The 13,557-nt window shown below is 42.5% G+C and overlaps 1 protein-coding gene across 1 annotated transcript; it reads right to left on the reverse strand.

Moving 5' to 3' along the window:
- Positions 1–10,857: 10,857 nt before the first annotated feature.
- Positions 10,858–12,017, reverse strand: T265_14812 (hypothetical protein; the record flags this gene model as incomplete). Its single annotated transcript, XM_009175376.1, has 3 exons — positions 10,858–11,035; positions 11,675–11,873; positions 11,936–12,017. Coding segments are annotated over 3 exons (459 nt in total), but the record flags the coding sequence as incomplete, so codon positions are not given.
- Positions 12,018–13,557: the final 1,540 nt, after the last annotated feature.

The raw sequence follows: 13,557 nt of genomic DNA on the forward strand, positions 1-13,557 counted from the left end.
CGACTAGTTTCTCACAAGTTTGGAATCCATGATGCGACCCCATCAGTTGGCGGCAGCTGATTTCGGTTTATTCATCTTAATTTCCATGGAATTTGTTACTCTTGGTTCTGAATTGATGATTTTCGGAGTTCAGTTTAAAATGATCTAATTAGCTCTATTTTCCACACCCATTCCGAATTAGTGTGTGCCAGAAATTCACAAAAATTCAGCAGTGAAAATAATCGCACTGGACGATTTGGGAAATATGACCCACCAGGAGAGAAATCCGCTTCAGGATAAAAACTTCGTGTGTTGATCAATACGTTATTCCCTCGTACGTAAACGTTCTCACCGTGTGCCGCCGGTAAAATAGTTTTTGAATGTTACTTTATTCGGTATAAGTAGTTGGAAACTCAGAGAAAATACGGCCACCAGACCAACTTCAGCTTCTCTGCCATTAGCATGTTCTTCGTGGTGAACAGGAGCTAAATCGGTTTTGTTTTAGTGTCTAATTATGACTGATACTTGGCACACTCGGGCCCTTCGCCGGACGAAGTTGATGACAGGCGATGTTGACATTATGATGCGTTTCAGAATTTGACAAAATCGTATTGAACAAGTGAAGGAATTTCACGCGTTAAAAGCGATATATTTGCTCACAGAGAATATTTTCATCACATTTTGAGTTCTTAAAGTTTTGGGTAGAAAGCAGATTGACTTACAGAACAGTACCAAATTAACAGCCTCCAAAAAGTAAAACGTCACATTTGTGTAATCGTACACCTGTCTTCGGTTTGCTTCAGCCGCTTTCACTTCCACTTTCACCTCGGCGATGCATCAGAACAGCATAAATAATACTCGTGCCACATTTGTGGCTTTCAGTCCCCGATTATCAAGTATCTTCTCCTCCTTGTGTTCATGGACTTTCTGATCCCTTGACTATGCATACAGGCTCACCGGAGCAGTTAGATTCAGGAAGTTGCCCGGTCAACATCCCTGCTAGTAGCAATTCAAATAAGGAATAGAAAAATACCCACAGTCGTCGTCATTTTATTGATAATGTATCACCGAGTGTGGCTGCTTTTACGTCTGTTCCTTTGATGACTTGCACTCACCCACCTGTCCACACATGGGACAAGCACACTGAGACTGGTAGGGTTTATGACATGCTTTCCCATAAGCTTGTTTGAATGAGCCGAACTAGAGGCATTTGTGGAAACAACACTGAAGTGAAGAGGTAATGTTCAGTGAAATTCACCAACACGGCCACAAAATTATGCACGAATGCCAGAGGAGCGTTTCTATCATGAGAAGACACACCGACTCTTCATCTCCATATGGTGGGATAGACCTCATGATGATGACTGATGGATACCGTGGGCTTCAATTTGTGACGCAAGATGATACAAAAATATTTCCATAAGGGCTGGTGACGACATGACGAGGGTGCCCTGAATAAGTACGGTTTTGTCCAATCAACCTATTTGTATTTTAATATTGCGATTGCGACGAACGAAAGTTGGGACAAAAGGGAAGAAGCCCACTACCACAATATACATACACAAACTTGGCACCAATTGACATGGTCGAGTTTCGTTCGTCTCCGTGCACACAGAACAATGGGGGTACAAATTCGACTGCAGCAACCTTCACATATTAACTCAAGCAAGATCAAGGAAAGGACATGAATTCATGCAAACTTAGTGCACTGGTAAAAAAGCAACCAACTAGCACACTGAAGTCGACCCAGTCTATCAACCATTAACAGGAAAGGAACTAGACACAGAGAAGGAAAACCGCGGAACACTTGTAACATAGCTGGTTTACATACGAGAAAATGGCAAACCAAAATGTGGGGAACTGATGCGCACTTTAGGGCTAGTATTGAAGGGGTAAATGAAAAAAATGATAAAGGGTGGGCCCGCAGAGTTAGCTAGATATTGACCGATCGTTGGGAACCGAATCAACCAACAAAGAAAGATTAAACCACATAAAACGGAAAAGTGCATGCGCCCAAATTCAAGAACACGATTTTCCGAATTTAGGCGTAAAACTGCCCCGAAAGAGCCTTCCGATGGAATAGGAGGCACACAAAACACAACGCAGCGCGAATCGCGAACTGGTCAGTAACACCACAGTAAAGGTGTAAAACTGCTAGCCAATCGTATGACTAGAGAGTCTGCACACTTCGAAAATAAAGACGGACAAGTAAGCTGGATGTAACCACTCGTGTGTGCACTGATGATATCTCCTCGAGTGGAAAAGAAGCGTTTTTGAAGCCAATCGTAAGCTCTGGGAACAGATCAAGGTCTGACTGGTAAACCACCGGTTTGTCGGATGTCTGTGTAGGAGATCTAGTCACTGATTGAACGATTAGGCACCTAACGGTGACCGATGAGTCGTGAATGTTCAGGCGTGTGGTGAAAGGCAGGTTGTATAGCTGTTCCCCTCGTGGTGGTGCGTCCTCTTACCATCGGTCTGCCAGAATAGATTGGGATTAAATGTCACATGAAGGAGGTTATGCTAGCAAGTCCAGTCAAACCATGACGTCAAAACCTAGTGGGTCAACTTCCCAGCCACCTTGTAATTGATAGACATTCCAAAACCATGGAGTCTCAAACGTCCTAATTGGTCACCATTAGGCATGTGTGTTCTTCGCAGTGTTTGTGTAATGCTAGGTACATCAGCTGTACCTCGATATATCTTTTTAACAGATCCCGTGCACATTATCTGTCTGAGTAATTAAAAGGCAGCAGAAGGAGCTGACAAGCTCAGTGGTTAGACATCTTGTCCAATGAAACAATACTGTAGACTCGGGGTTAGCCTGTAGAGTTGTCTATCCTGTAAATCGCCAGCGCTGATTTGATCTTCGATTAGGTTTCTTGCAGAAGCTCAGACAATCCAGATTAGTCCGCTTATTCCGGTTTTGTGCGAACAAAAGCGGTTCGCCCAGAATCTCACACTGCTCGGGCCAGTTGGAGAAAAATGCTCACCAGATTGTTCGAGACAACTTAGCCGGTATGAGGAGTAAATTTAGGGTTGTCTACACACTGACCACAGTTACGTGAAGCTGATAAATGTTCCGACGGTCGTTTTATTTTTGCGTTTTACTCTGTCTAATAAGCAAACGTATGGAGTTTCCAATTAGATTACTTGTACTATAACGGTCTTTCCCCGATACGTACTGTCACTCAATGTGGATACAAGCACCGAGAGGTATGCGTCCAGGGATGGCTTCGGAGACTGACACAGCTGCTGTCATTCAAGAGCATTTGATCTGCCTGAATTGTAACTGAACACTATCCGTTGAAAAGTCGTTTCAATGACAGGCTGGTGTGAACAAAGCAGACCAATAGTTCAAGGAGTTTCCGTTTAATATGAGCACTGAGAGAACTACGCCAATTCCGTTTCATCTTTCACTGAAATGCCTTTTCTGCTTCTTTGACTATTGATATCTAGACAAACAAGCCCAGTTGGATGTGTGGCTCATGTCAGAAGCCAGTAAACCATCGCGGATAATGCTACTTTCTCAGTGCCCACTCAAGCTGGAATCAGGAAGATTTATTCTTGGATGATAACTGATCTTTGTTCGGCTGAATTGGATTTCCTGTCCATTATAGGTACCCAGCTCCGAGTAAATCGACATGAGGTTTACCAAGGGGGTACACATATGTTTGTGCTGATAATTTGTATTCTCCCGTCGTAGTATTCACTTTAGCACACTAGATATCAATTTATCCGATTCTACATTTTCCCTCTTTAAACGATCTTTCAAACTCATCGCTGATTCCCATCATCTTTGTGTTTGTGCAAAACTCACAGCGACAGTACCTATCTGGCATTTGAAAAGCGATGGAAGAGTGATTGACTCAAGATGGACTACACATGTTTTAACAACGACCTTTCAGCCGACTATCATCGTTCTCATTAAATAGAGCTATGTTTAATCACAATTCAAATAATTCTTCACAGCGAAAGTGAGAATATATTTGTGACCTTGCTGTGAGTGGCTATTGACAGTGAGGAATGAGAGCCCGATGGAAGCTTCGAATGATTACATGATCTTTTGCACCAGCAGAAACATCATTCGCCTTATTGGCGTATACTTAATTCGAAGACAGCCAGTTTGAGCTCGCACATTCATTCATTCCTCCCCATATGTTACGTCAACAACACCGTTTTCTGAAGTATGCATGAACAAGCCTCATTAAAGTGAAATTTGTTGCACTTAGATCAGTATGTTTTTGGGACTTGAAGAAGGCTTTTCTGTCGATGGTCAAAAAAAAGGAAACTGACTGAAAAGACTCATGATAGTGATAAGAATTGTACACATTACAGGTTGATTGCTAATAACTAGGGAAAAATTGGAGAGCAATGATTTGATTAATGAATACACTTGATTCATTCTTCCATAAACTCTCCCCACGCCATAGAAATTTATGGCCAGGAGGGTTTCTTCACTTACATTCACTTTAGTATTCATGGAGAACATAACTTTGTTGGGAACCCAAGGACCATGCCTACCTGATTAGCACCAGGAAGAACAAAACCGGTAGGGACTGTGCACGAAATCTCAGGAAAGCCATGATAAGCGCAATGTCATAAAAGAATATTCAAGTGACGGCATACGTAACCGGGATCGACGAGCAGTTAGCACCTGGATACACTGAATGGTCAAGCAATTGGAGCATAGACAATCTTAGAATGAAATCTAACACAACCTTTTCCACCTTGATCCGTTTTTTTGAAGAAAAAATATATAGGCTTACTTATATGCACCAGTTGTGTTTAGAAGAGTATATATCGGCGGCTTCGGAAAATTCGCAGTGAAAAAAAAACACTTTACCGCTTATTTAAAAATACGAACCAAGTTACAATCAAAATAGAGCCTACTGGGATACAAAAATTTTCGGTCTCGTCGTTAAAGTTTAAGAAGAAAGTTCAGAGCAAAGAACTGATGAATAAACGCATCTGAATTTCTCTTATTTAAGGTTTCAGATCACAGTTTTGTAGCCGCTGTATTACAAATGTTGTGGAATGTAGGTAGCTAGGGTCACCTTGATTGGTGATGAAACGTTTGCAATCAAACTGCCAAGCTCGGCGAGCAGACCAACAACCAAGCCGTTGTACTAATTAACATTTGTTGATTTCACAAGGTTGTTCCTGAACTCATTTCGACCTTCGACTAGCTAACGTAATAAAGTAACACGTGTAAATGTTTTAACCCAAATAGTGGAGTTTCCTGCAGGCCGGTCTTTCTTCAGTGGGAAGGCCTACTATGTTGTGCCCCCGAGAGAATGATATCTGTTTTCACGGAGATCGCTCTGTTCACAGATTTTATATCTGAGCATATCAGTGTGCAGTAGCCTATCTCAAACTCTAATAGGTTTCTTGAGAAACATGATTCCACTTTTTACATTATGTTCACATTGTGGATTGGATTAATGTGAGAGTAGATTAATGACCTGAATGGTTCCAGAATCAATGAAGCACATGTATGAAGTTTGCCTGCGAACAGAACGACCCTATGATGTAGTTGATGTCCAAACTACACCACGTCACAGTCGCTAATCGGGCGGCTTTCCAACTGTTTGCCGAGCTTCACAATTCACTTGGACATGGGCAGCAGGACGAAGGCCATTAGCAAACCAAGCCGCTTATACTTGGACACATTGGTGACCGATTTACGCTTTGTACACCACTAAGAGATAGTTCGTCGGCGATAGATTTTAACTTGTCGATAGGCCTTCATATGAGAACAGCTATAGTTCGTACACGAACATCTGTGAACATGCCCCATGGACCAACATTGAACCACAGAGAGGCGGCGACGCTGTCCAGTCAGAACGGCTGACGGATTTTCAGACAAACGAATAAATATGTCAAGTGAGGGCGTCCAATCGCTAAGTTGCCTGTTTGAGGACTGTTGGGCCTGACCTTCTGCAGCAACTCAGTATGGCTAAAGAAAGAAGACCAAGACCCCATCTCTGCCAGGAAAAGAAACATTGCCCTGGCAGTAAATTTGATAAGCTGAATGCAAATTAGGAAAAGGAAAATAACCACACCGACGCCTAGAAAACGAATTTTCCCAGCAGATAACCTACAGGTAGAACAGAGCGTTCTAAACAAAGTAACCATTTTCGACGAGCGACAAACTCCCTTTGGCAAGTATGAGGTTGAGATACCGAAAGCTCTTTTTTCTCAACATGTCCGGTCAATTTTGACGAACATTTCCCGCTCACTTTTTGACCACGTGTTACCACGTGCAGTACGTTTGTCAGTAATTCACGTCGATTTGCGCTCTTACCGGTCTTTTTGGACTTGCTTCAATTCCTGCAACAGTTAGACGGAATTCCTCATAATGTGGAGTCTATGAATCTTTCATATACATATTTTGTACACATGGTACAGCATTTTGTTGGTAAATCTCAAGATTTCTTGCCTTGTGATTTCGCGCGCCTATAAAATGAACTTCCCGGAACCCTGACAGCTATGATCACGGATTACCCAACTAGCCCAAAGTCAGCAAAGTATTCAATTGAAATTGATATGAGAACATCCACCCGAAACCCCAAACGAACGTTGTTTCAAGCAACAAACACATTTAAATATTTGCCGGTCTGTAAAGAAAAACCAGCCTATAGCAATAAAGCGAATGCACTACTCAAATTTAAGACTCGATCGCGATCGACACACTGATCACAACAAAATCTTCCAAAAATGAATGGTAAAACGCATGGTAAGTATGCATCCAGTCGACAAATTCAACAGTCCAGTGTGCATAAATAGTTTGAATGAACAAAAGAAGCCACGCAGTCAATACATTAAAACGAGGGGGGTAACCAGCAAAAGAAAATCATGCGAAGGAGGCCACACATTAGTCAGATATACCCTTAAACCAAATGACCAATCAAATTCAACGAAAGCTAGAAAGGATACACAAGATCAATAAGAGCACGTGAACAGCGTCTTCTAATTGACCAAGCACATAGGGAACGATCAGATTCTTCTGAAAATTATATAACTCAGTCGAGTAGGAAGGAAACACTCAATCGGACAAGCGACGATGATGTTCCATTCAAATACATGAACCTCTGAAGTAGTTCGTATGAATTAGAGTGGTGTATCGTCACGTGTTCCTCGTCCATATGACTGAGACTAATCGCAAAGGCGTCAGTGGCATGGATTAATTTATCATGTCTGCACTTCACTTAGGTCACAGTCCTCAATCTCTCTTACTCCTGGTCGGTTAAATCCAGTCTTGCTTCTTCCAACTTCCGCACGTCTGTTCCCAAACTCATTTGTACGTCCGGCTCGCCACCGTAACGACACAATACACATTAATTAGTGGGGCCTGTTCGGGTGTGAGGCACGATACCGTTAGCGTCTTTTTCAAAGAAACTAAAGGTGTCCACTAAGTTTGCCGTAATCTTAACCATAAGATACAATCACTCATTAAGGAAACTACTCACAAGATTGCTGAAAACTCTTCGACAGCCCACGACCGGTTTCGTCCTTCTTGGGGCTCATCAGGTAGGCGCAGTCCCCGAGTTTCGGTCAACCTTGTGATCTACTTGAACCCAAATTGCACTGTTTTCGAGAAATACACTCATTTGCAAATCGATTTGGTTTTCACGGGAGACTCACGGGACATCATAAACGAGAGATTCAATAAAGGTCTCCCGCGAAACCAAATTAATTTGCAAATGAGTGTATTTCTCGAATACAATCACTCAGTTTTGGAGACCGCTTGTGTGCTTCGCTTACCAAGTAGAAAGTGGACGTCGGATTTTAAATGGTTTCTTTGGGTTGATATTTGCAAGAAGATTCTTATGCACCTCCTGCTATAATTGAGGTCTGATGGCGCAAAAAGCCTCTCTACCCTGATTTCTCTAACCTTCCTAATGTGTGATGCCTTTGGAATTTCCTGTCCGTGTTTAATTGTCTTCAAATTAGCTGTCAGTGCTGCTTCAAAGCAGACATGTATGAGAAACATAGCGTAAAATGTTTCACATACTAATCTATACTTTTCGCGTGGGGCCACGATCGACAGATGTGTGATACAATGCACGTATATTAGAGTAAAGCCATGTACTTCTTGAGATGGTAGTCGTCCGTCGGAGGGATCATATGCTCACCCATAAGTTGCGTGTTTTCATGTTGTGCATAATGGAAGAGGTGTTCGGATAGGTCCCTCTGAAAACCACTGGAGTGTCAAATTCGCATAGTTATTGTTTTTTTTCAGCTGATTTGACAACTCAGATTCCTCTGTTTCACGTTCCATATATGAAGTAAATGATAATGTTGTTCGACATAAGGTAAGAATTTGTGAAGAGCCGAGAGTTATGTGCGCCACTGGACTACAGGAATATCCAGGAATTTCTTACAAATTCAATCGATGTGTTTTGACGCAAATTCTTGAACCTTACGGTGTCATATCTGCTGATTCGCCCATCTGTGGTATCTGCTGCTGACCCGCTCCAGTGCCTAGTGCCGGAAAAAGCCTCACAGAAGGGAACACTACAAATATACTCCGAACAAGCGAGTGCGAGAGTGTGAGTGCGTGCAAGTGCGAGAGCAAAGGTTACAACGACCCCAAGCTATTTAAAGGAGACTTTCTGACATTGATCCAGGCTGTCTGATAGGCGTTAGTGAACACCCATCAACACCGATCGTGCCTCTGTGAAAAGCCTGAATGCTGATGACATTCGGTCGTGCTTCCGTGGCGTGCATCAACAGTCATCGGCTCTTGCTGAACTGATTGAATGATTGACTGGCCTGGATGTTTGCCGGCTTTCCTATTAAGATTCTGATGGAGTTTTAGGATCTCAGTAGGTTTCGGGCGTTGTGAGGTTACTTTCAGGATTCTGACCTTCCTGATATACAGACATCAGATTTGACTTTCTGTGGGTCCACGCATTTTGAGTGGTTCACTTCCTGTCTATCCTGAATAACTGGGAGTGCTACGATACCATCTACACGGCCAAAGCCGCAGATTATACGACCTATTTTCAGGCTTTACTTCACTGAAGCGCACGTTTGTATGCTCTTGTTAGGTCGGATGTTAACAATGCGCACTGGGCGTTATAGTATTTTTCATTCACCTACCTGATAAATCAATTTAGGATAACGAAAAACAAAACGTCCCTCAGTCTTCGTTTGACAGAATCCTGCCACTGAATGAACACCGAGTTGAGTTGTGTTCGGACCTAATTGTGGACTTTTTAAAGAAAAACAATCTGTGTTTCTGGAGAGCTGGAGAGCTGGCCTAACACCTTCCATGGAACACTCAATTCTGATACCCTCGTGGATGTCTTTTCTTCCAGATAAGATATCAGCCGGTTAATTCACGGATTCTGCGTTTCTGGGACGTCATCCAAATAACTCGAGTGATTTGGTTGTTTTGGCAATTATTCCTTGGTTTACTCCGAAGTGAATCATAATGATGCGAAATTCTTGCTGGCGGTAGACTGAAAGGATATTGCTTCTGATGTTCTCGCTACAGACCACAAAATATAACGAAAATGTTTACTGCGTTCATCGCGCACATCAATGGAAGGCCAGATCATTGGACAAATAAGTCCATAAATGTAGCGAGAGAACGATGAAAGTTGGTTGGTTTGAAGCTTCACCAGATTAATAAAGTTTGTGTTGCGTATGCTTCCATCTCATAATAACTGACTTTATGTCGCAATGTTGGGTTGGGCAGACGAAATTCGCAGCTTTTACTGGTCAATTTTTTGAACTCCTTACCTGTTTACTCATAAAAACATTTCGTTAGTCATGGGATATTTCGTGACTTCGTTGCTAGATTAATTGTGAGCCTCCGACTGTTTGTCTTTTTAAGTGGATTTTAACAATTTTGGAGCGCTTCTAAAAGAACCAGTTTAGACCCGGTGAATAAGTTCGATTACACCAACAACTCTAGATTGAACGACGTGTTTGAATAGACCAACTGCTGTTTGTATGCCAAGAAATATTTGATTCAGGGATCGGTGAAACGCGTGAAGACCTTCCACTTGAAATAAAAATGCCAAAGTTGGTTCCTGATGCCCAAATCACTCGTTACGTTGTCAATACGGATCGGAGGACTGCAGTGCGGTAATGAGTTGCCTTGAATGCTTTATATTTCACAATCATATATACTTCCACAGAATTAATGCGCGTATTCCAAACAAACACGTTCTGCCTCAGGATGATGAATTACATTCGAAGTCCGAAGGTTCTCTCCGCCTTCCCACTGCGGAACAAACGATTTTCGCCGTGCTGCTTCCTCTCTCTTGGTTCCTCTAACATGCTCTGATTAAGTGTGAGAACGAAAGTGAATTTCCGGTCATTGATGCCGTTCGTTGATGTATCCAATAGGTAAGAAGTTTGCGGAATATATTCAGAAAAATCTTCGAGCAATTCTGAAGCCACTTCGAAGGATAAAGCTTGCAGTTCAACCAGCACAGCACATAAATGGTGATAAACTCTGTGTATCTGAACGGCTAGATCAGTTCAAAAAGCAGAACGAAGAAAGAGATGCAGTACACGGCAAGCGGAAAAAAGGAACCAAACTGGTACAAAACACAAAAATTCAGCATTCAGACCAAGCAGCTCCCTAAGCCAACTTGACTGGGAACGCTACGCAGACCATGGTATCTCCATTTGTGTTCTTCAGCCTCCAGCGCATGGTAGTTTCGACCTGAAGAATAGAATAGGAAGACATATAGAAATTTGAGTATAGACAGTTGGTCTCAGTAGTCTCCGGGACTTTGTTTATTCGTTTGTATGTGGACAATACCGTGTACGTGAATTGTTATGACTAGCTAAATACTACTGAGTTTATGAGTATATGTATGGTAAATGAGCACAGGGAAATTGTTGCGACTCACCGGCGGAAACCAGGAAGAGAGGAATAGCTCTTTGTTGTATGTGTATGATCACCCTGTTTGAAGTGGACAACTCGGTTTGACGTCTCCACAAATCTGCGGATTTTCCAGTCCGACAGGGAAAGGTATTCCCCACTTGACAAGTTGGACTGCAGCGTCTCCAGGAAGTCCAGCAGTCTCGTCTACAGACCAAAACAGTGTATGTAGATGGCAATAATAATGAACAAACAGGTAACATTGATTGTCAGTAGCTGGGCGGATTTAAGTGATCTTCCATTGCTGTTGGTATTCAGGCAATCCACGAGGAGTGTTGTCCCACATAGCAACATCCGAATCAAACGAGCTCAACTTTCACTGGCACAAGTCCAGCATCTCGTCTACAGACCAAAACAGTGTATGTAGATGGCAATAATAATGAACAAACAGGTAACATTGATTGTCAGTAGCTGGGCGGATTTAAGTGATCTTCCATTGCTGTTGGTATTCAGGCAATCCACGAGGAGTGTTGTCCCACATAGCAACATCCGAATCAAACGAGCTCAACTTTCACTGGCACTATAGCATAAGTTAGTCGTGAATCTGAAAAGCCTAGATTACAGTCTGACCCGATCGGAGTAGTCGGCCTATAGGTCAGTATGCCCGGCCGGTTTTAACGCAAAATCATCCGTTACCTACTCATGTCGGGAAGAACAAATTTGACCGGTTCTGGCAGGGCAATAACTCTAACAAATTATGGAAACTCAATGTCCGTTCGTCTAACATATGAAGAGATAGCGAAACTTCGACACACTGTTGAGTTATTCAATGGTTGGTTGACTCACTTGCTCGGAACACGATGCGTATCGTAGAGGAGCTCCCTCTCTTCAGAACACACGGTGTCTGTTTGCACGGTTGCACGCTGACTGAACCGACTGTGAGTTTGGAGCCTGTAAGAAGTTAATAATATGTGTGAGAATGCTTTTTTCCGCTGTTGAAGCGAACATTGATCAGGATGTGAACAGATGGTTTCAACGATTTTTCCTAACATAAACTTAATTTTGGTATTTTCACATCAGGTCGCCGGAACCCATGAAACTACTCACCACAGTCTTTATATGTCACAGTCTCAGCACTGACCAAGGTGAATGCAGTGGTGAGCAGGAGGATTGTATGTTGAATTAGCATGATTGTTCGATCAGTAAACGCTTGTTAAGTACATTCTCAGAGCCACTTCATTTTATAGCTGTATTCAAACCGCTGATCTAATTACGATTGGTAGGAAATGGGTCAGCATACTTTGACGTCAGTTGCGCGGAACTCTGTCGCGCAAATGTGTCGTGAGTCGTCTTTGCTGACCTTGAATTTGGATGAAATTTCCACTCGTTTAACACCATTATGTAAACCCGCCTTTCTTATTCTTCTATGTTCAATGCATTATCCCATGGATCATTGTAATCAGTTTTCGAGGAGGATTTTTTTTATTCTTCGGGATGATTTCGCTCGTATTCTGGACCCAGTCTTCCGTGGTAGAGAAATATAAGAGTTTACCCACTTTGACAGAACTTTCAGATGCTCGAGCACGGCTGCTCGCAGGCTGACAACTTGATCTCACTCAAACTTGATTTCTTTTTATTCAGATCACAAAGTGACAGCGTAGACAGCCGCCGATGCGTTGAATGTGGGTTCAAATGATGGTAGATATCCACCCATGTCGCCAACTAACTTAATTTACCATGCAAGGACTACTTAACACGACTACTTAACACGAACAGGAAGACACCCGTGTAAGTTAACAGGACAAATATCGTAGAAACAGGTCTTGGATTCCACGACTGCAATCAGGTAAAATCACATCGACGTTGTACGGACGTTTACGTGTATTGTGTCGCATAAACAGGATTCTACATGTGAACGGCGTAAAAAATTATCGTGCACGAAACTCAAATTCTGTGATTTTGTTAGAACCACTGACGAAGGACCGTTGATATCTATACTTGTGTAACGGTGGGTACCACTGATTTCGCATGCAAGTAGAACATTTTCTCGTAAATCCGCTTAGCGTTTCTGGAAAATGAGATCTCATACAGAATTTTTGGAGTCGCTTTGTAGAATTTGCTTGCATTTGAGTAACAGCCAATGAATATCCAGGAAAGTTCAGGAAGACGCCTTCAAGGAGAAGATCGATATCCAGTTTGTGTAAACAATATGCATATGAGAGTTTTGCTTCCCTGTCCAATAGTCTGTAACTGTTCAGTTGGTGTTTTCTGGTAAACAACTCCGAATCGAAAGCCTTCTTCTATTCCTTGTAGGAGGTATAGACAATCAGGCTTGCGTCATCGGCATCTAGCCCCAAAGTCATTAAGTGCATCCAGCTTGTTCCTGATATTTTGACTGGTATTCACCTTACGTACCACGTAGAAATCCAGTGGAAGCCTAGCTTAGACACAGATGTCACAAGCGATTCCCTCAAAATAGTCAGTATATAACATCACTTAAGCTCATCCCTACGCTCCACTATACTCGCTAACAACGCACTGATGACGTCACGCCGATTGATGATGAAACGTCCGCAATCAAACTGCTCAGCTCAGCGAACAATCCAACAACCATCTGTGCTACGTGAGCTACCAACATTTTCCTCTATATTTGTTCACTCCTCTATAAGACTCACTGGTTTAACTTTGTTTGCGATTTCAGTCAGTATTTTCAACCTTACCAAGTCAGG

The sequence above is a fragment of the Opisthorchis viverrini genome (genome assembly GCF_000715545.1).
Source record: "Opisthorchis viverrini unplaced genomic scaffold opera_v5_268, whole genome shotgun sequence".
NCBI lineage: Eukaryota > Metazoa > Platyhelminthes > Trematoda > Opisthorchiida > Opisthorchiidae > Opisthorchis > Opisthorchis viverrini.